Source organism: Lucilia sericata, unplaced genomic scaffold (genome assembly GCF_015586225.1).
Source record: "Lucilia sericata isolate MDLA Ls3-8-SP2 unplaced genomic scaffold, ASM1558622v1 Contig000005F_arrow, whole genome shotgun sequence".
Classification (NCBI taxonomy): domain Eukaryota; kingdom Metazoa; phylum Arthropoda; class Insecta; order Diptera; family Calliphoridae; genus Lucilia; species Lucilia sericata.
The window spans coordinates 1589874-1595831 of NW_023994046.1; the positions used below are offsets into that span (position 1 = coordinate 1589874).

At 28.8% G+C, this 5958-nt stretch overlaps 1 protein-coding gene across 1 annotated transcript; it reads right to left on the reverse strand.

Annotated features, from left to right (window-relative positions):
* Positions 1–4829: 4829 nt before the first annotated feature.
* LOC119601096 (growth arrest and DNA damage-inducible proteins-interacting protein 1) lies at positions 4830–5702 on the reverse strand. Its single transcript, XM_037951837.1, has one exon. The coding sequence runs from the start codon at positions 5613–5615 to the stop codon at positions 4899–4901; it is 717 nt and encodes a 238-aa protein (XP_037807765.1). The 5' UTR covers positions 5616–5702; the 3' UTR covers positions 4830–4898.
* Between the last annotated feature and the right edge of the window lie 256 nt (positions 5703–5958).

Genomic DNA, 5958 nt, shown 5'->3' on the forward strand with positions numbered 1-5958 from the left:
AAGGAACGAGCCTACAATAAAATTCATATATTTGTCAATGGTTTATTGAAGATGTTTTAAGCTATTTGACGTTTATGAATACGATTTTCCTCAATTTTGCCTAAAATTGTTTAATAAACCTAAAATACGTTCTTATAAATACAGCCATTATTCAGTAGAATTGTTTAACTATAAATGGCCTTTGAGGCTCGGTTATAAAGTTCAATAAATAAATAAATAAATAATATGATTTCTGTTAATATTATAAACACATGAGCAAAATTTTGTGGTTATGCCGATATTTTTACGAAGGTTTTAACAAAAAATCTATTTTCGGGAATATCTACCTTTGTATGGGATCTATTGGGCCGATTGTTTTGGGTTTGAACACAATTGATTCCTGTGCAAAACAAAAAATTTTGGTAGTTTCGGAGAAAACTTTTCATTTTCAATACCAAACTTCATAGGACAATAGGTTTAGTTTTATATCTGAAACAGACAAAAATTATAATAAATTGAAATGTAAATTTTTTATTGTCATATTCTATAACTTTGTAAATAGTTTTTATTTTTGGTTTGATGAAATTAATAAATTGTTTTTTTTTTTTTAATTTTGTTTTATTGCTTTGCTAATGCTACTTTGCAAGGAAATGTGCTTAAGATGGCGTATAGAGCAAACGACTTTTTATTAACGTTAAAAATAGCCCCTTGTAGATGAGATCGGGGTATAAAAAATGTTCCTCAGAATCTCCATTTCAAAAGAAATACATATGTATGTACATATATGGTAAAAAAAATACAAAATCCTATCGAGCAGTTTTTTTGGAAAAATGATGTTAAACTTCAACATCGATTTACTCAGAATGCATTTTAAAGAGCACTTAAATCACCGGGCTACGATGTATTTTTCGGACTGATTTTTTGAAAATCCGAATTATTAATGCTAATATAAATATCATGTATACAAAAAATTCAAATACTTTTGTGAAGCTATTTTATGCACTTAAAAAAAAGCTAAATTAGTTTTTTAATTTTTTTAAAATGTGGTATAAAATGTCTGTCTGGACAACATAATAAATGTATTTTTCTCAGAAAATCTATTATAAAATGATGTTTGGTTTCATAATACATTAAATTCGAATACTTATGTGAGACACTGTTTGTATATAATTATATTTTAACTATTACACTTTAGGTCCATTCGTAATTCAGCTCTGGGTGGATAAAGACCTTCGCGCGTCATTACCATTATCCTTCTTCGCTGCCTTCGAGAGTTTTGCGTTTCACTCTCGCATTGGTTTAGTGCGTGGCGTCGCATAGCTGTACCATGTTACGGTTCTTCGAAGCTTCATGCATTTTATTTGATAACCAAACAAAACACTTTTAAGATTTTGATGGAGACCAATAAACTCAGGAGCGGAGTTCGGGAGTTCCAGCTTCCTATACGAAGGTATAGGTCGGATTGGCAGTTCTGGGACGAGGCTCTATTAGGCGAAAGCCGTAATTGGTGATGACATTATGAATATTTCGAGGCCAAATAATCCCTCCTTAGTGGTATCATACTGTTAAGGGGGCAACTTAAAATTAAAACAAACAAACACTTTAGGTCGAAAACCTCTGTTGTTAGCACCTTGTTTGTTTTTATACATACATATATACATACAGTAAATCAACTAAGTTTCTTGGCTACCTTTTTTTAAAAGAATTTTTTTTCATAAATAAAATTCGAAAAAACAGGTAAAAAGAAATTTATGTTTTCCAATTAAAAATAGAGATTGTGTGAAATGGGAAAACCAAGAAAAAAATATTAAAATACAATTGTTGGTGCATTTGTTGTTGCATTTTATTATTTTTCATCAGAATTTGCAGGTCAATAAAGTATTTTGCATTTTAGAATTCGAGTTAATTTCGTTGGGTTTTTCAAATTATTTTTTAATTACTTTTTTTACTAAAAGGACGCGTGTTATTTTTCAATTGTAATTTGCAAAAATCATATCCTCATTGTGTGAAACTGTGAAGTTATTTGCCTTAAAAATGTTTAAAGGAAAATAATGAGGCAATTTCAATATAAAAAATTAGTTTAGATTTCTAGAACAGGTGTAAATCAATGAAATATAATTATGAGATGTTTAATCAATATTATTAAAAAATATAAAATAGAGTAATTGATAAAATGATCCAAAGAAAAAACGCACTGAGTGGTCTTTCAAAATCTTTAACTGCCAAAGGGAGGCGACTTGTATCCAAAGAAAACCATTGGACTCCTGGTTTATCTTCTCCAAAATCCATATACGAACTAGGAGGAACACTATGGTTACATTTAGACCTCTAAACATACCTTAGGTTGCTTGGAACCAATGTAAAGTGAACTGTCGTGTAGTACAGGAAAAATACTTAATTAAGATATTTTAAAATAGAGGTGGTTATCATCACCTAAGGTCAACAAAAGCAATATTTTTCAGCTAATACACACACTTATATATATTTAGAACCAAATCAAGAATAACTATCCAGATCCAAATACGCCTTCTGTATCTTATTCATAAAATAAAGCGTTTAAAATATGAGGTTGAAAATCAAGATTTTAGAATGTAATAGTTCTATAGTGGTATATGATGATGTCCCCATACTTAGAGTGGCTAGGATGGTACTTAGTGTTAGATTTATTGAATAAGAATCAATATTCTACAATTCTAAATAAAATTTACACAGTACTCCCCAAATAGATGAGGTTTCCGTAATGTAGTTTTTGTTTATCAATACAAAATGACCAAAAACCTAGATTATTTTTGTTATAATATATAGATTTATACCCCACTAAACATTTTTTCTAGATCCAAATCCATTGATTATCTAATATATCATGTATCCAATTCAAAATTACTTATTATTTTCGAAATTAAATCAAAGAAACGATAGATTTGATGTGAAGTAAAATATTGATAAATAGGTATATAGGATAATAAATCGGTTAAGAAATGTCCAAACTTAGTCGTTCCACTACTAAAATATCTAAAAAATGTTATTCTAATACATAGGAGTAATAAAAATATTAAATTTTATAAAATAATGCAGCAATATTAAAAAAATTAACAAAAAACCTAAAAAAGCAAAATACTTTATTGGCCTTAAAAAATATCAAAAATCTCATTAATTAATGTCACGATTTTACTTTTTTTTCTTGGTAGAAAATTAAAGTATAAGATATTCTTTAAAAAATACAACAAACAAATTGCTTTATTTTGCTAAAAATAATTATTCAGATAAAGATTTTTCTTAATATTTATAAAATTTTACATAGGCAAATTACTTAATTGATTCACTGTATATAAAAACAAACATACAGTGTCTCTCATAAGTATTCGAATTTATGTAAACTATGAAAAGAAACCAAATTTAATAATATATTTTGTGTACAAAAAAAAAAATTAATTTGTTATATTGTCTAGACAGTCCTTAGGTTTGATATCACGCTTTTTTAAACTTGAAAAATTTACATTTACTTAAATTAAATTAGCTTTTTTTTAAAAAAGTCCATAAAATTGTCTCACAAAAGTATACGAATTTTTCCTGTTGTTCATATTTGAGCATATTATACGAAACACAAATTTTAGAATCGACTGGTTTTCAACCGAAATGATATACATATTTTCCCTTATTTTTTCAAAATGGACTTTATTTATTTATTCAAATGTAATACATGTAGCCACTTGGCCAATAAAAATTATATTCTATTATCTATGAAAACATCCATTCCTCCTAACGACCCTTACAAATACATACTTATATGAAATATAAAAATAAGATAAACAATGTACCCTAGTTACACTGTGTGGCACTCAAATACACTCATTACGCGTTATAATGCTTTTTATAGACCTAGATGAGATCATTTTACAATTTTTAGAATCTTCAATATTCCCTAAAAATCGGAAGATATTGGGAAAAAAAAACGGTTTTTGTTGACTAGACAGAAAAAAAAAATTATATCTCAAAATTTTCTTAACCGATTTAATATTTTTCAACTGTTTTGAAAAGAGTTTCCTTTGTCCTTTTTAAAAAGTATACACACTTTTATATTTTTACGGAAATATGTAAAATATTTAGATCTAAATACAAATTTTTATATTTTTATTTAGGGTATATTGAAGATTCTAAAAATGGTAATCTACTCTACTAGACCAACCAACTTCACTAGGTCTCGCGATGAGTGTATTGATTTTTTGTAATTTTGTCACACCGTGTTATCAGCCAAAATTGTTGGATTGAAACAGATCAAGGATCCTTAGCTTGAAGGTCATTACTGATAATGTAAAAGAACGTAAATTCCTGGGTAATAAATTCCAAATACGAGCAGATTGTACAAGTGATTGTTCACATATTGAATTATGTATAGCAGATATAATAATTTGTGGATTCCGAATAAATCTTATAAGTAATATTTTTTTGTACAATATTTTTGGATGCATTTTTTTTTGCTCAAAATAAATCTTACACCATTGCCTTTATGAACTTTGAGATTACTTTAAAAAAATAAATTATTGGAAAGAATGAATAGTTATTTGAACTTCTTTGGACAATTTTTGCTAGGACCAATAGGTGAAAAGTTACACTCATTTGAATAAAACCCTGTATGACCAAAATGTTAACACACTCTGACTCCGGAATTTCTTGGCCGATAGGGCTGAAAATGTGTCTGGCGTACTATCCCATAGTACTAACCTTGGCGAAAATTTCATCGAAATCGGAAGACATCGATTTTTAAAGTTGGGTCACTTGACACGAAATCCCCCTTATTTATTTTCGTACTCTGCTACTCTTCTATATTATAAAACAGTTTTACAAACACATTTTTTCTGACTTGAATGGCAATTTTATTATGATTATTATTATGACATAAAATTTAACTGGTTATTTGATTATGAAGCTGCAGATTTTTCTACTAATTTGGACATTAACTTCTGTTCTTTGGCTTTGCGTTTTGCTTCTTTTTGTTTCTTTTTATCCTCTCTTTCCTTCTGCTCTAACACCTCCTTAAACCTTTCATCTCTGGGATCGACTTTATAACCAAAATGCCTGCGAACTTCTTCTATTAACCGTTCTCTTTTTTCCTTAGCCGCAAGAGCATCTGCCTCCTTCTTCATTATTCTTGCATTTAGTTCCTGCTTCCATTGCTCTAGTTTTTCAAGCTTTTTGTTGATGTCCTCTTCGCGCTTAAGTATTTCATCAGCTTTGCACTTTTGTTGGAACTTATATTTGCTAATCATTGACTGTACTGTTTCTGGCTCAGCCAATTTCTCATAACGAGCTTTAGATATATTGTCACCTTTCGTACTGAAGCATATACGGGGATTTATTCCGCTACTGGATCCATAACGTCCAAAAGTTTTTCGTTGATATTTTTCGGTTAAATGGATCCAGGAATTTGGTTCCTTGTATGGACATTTGTTGTGAAGCACATTTTGATGTTGATTTAACAGACCGGATTTATTGCAGTCGATGACTACCTGATTTCGTACGGCAATATCACCATTTTCATTATTCTCCGTCGTTCCTGGAAAGCTCGAAAGTTTTCGTTGATGATTTAAAACAATCACTTTTGCTTTATTATTTTGCCGTATTATTAAATTAAACATGTTGAGTAACAAATATTTTTAATAATCAAGTGTGATCATCCAATATTTGGGTATTTAGTATCCAACAAGGTATATTGATTATAAGGTAGTGTTAACAGACCAGCTGATTGTTTTTGCTAATACCAAGGCGAATTCATATAAGGTGGTATTATTCAATCAGCTGATAATTTTTTTCTTAATTCGCCTGGTTTACGTAGCTGACAAAGTTTGTTATTGTTTACATTTTATATTTAAAAATGTCCGTTAAACGAGAAAAACTTCGTTAATATTTTGAATTATTTATGTAAAAAATCTGAAAATACCAAGCATCTCGTAAACAAATATCATTTTATTTAAATAATGG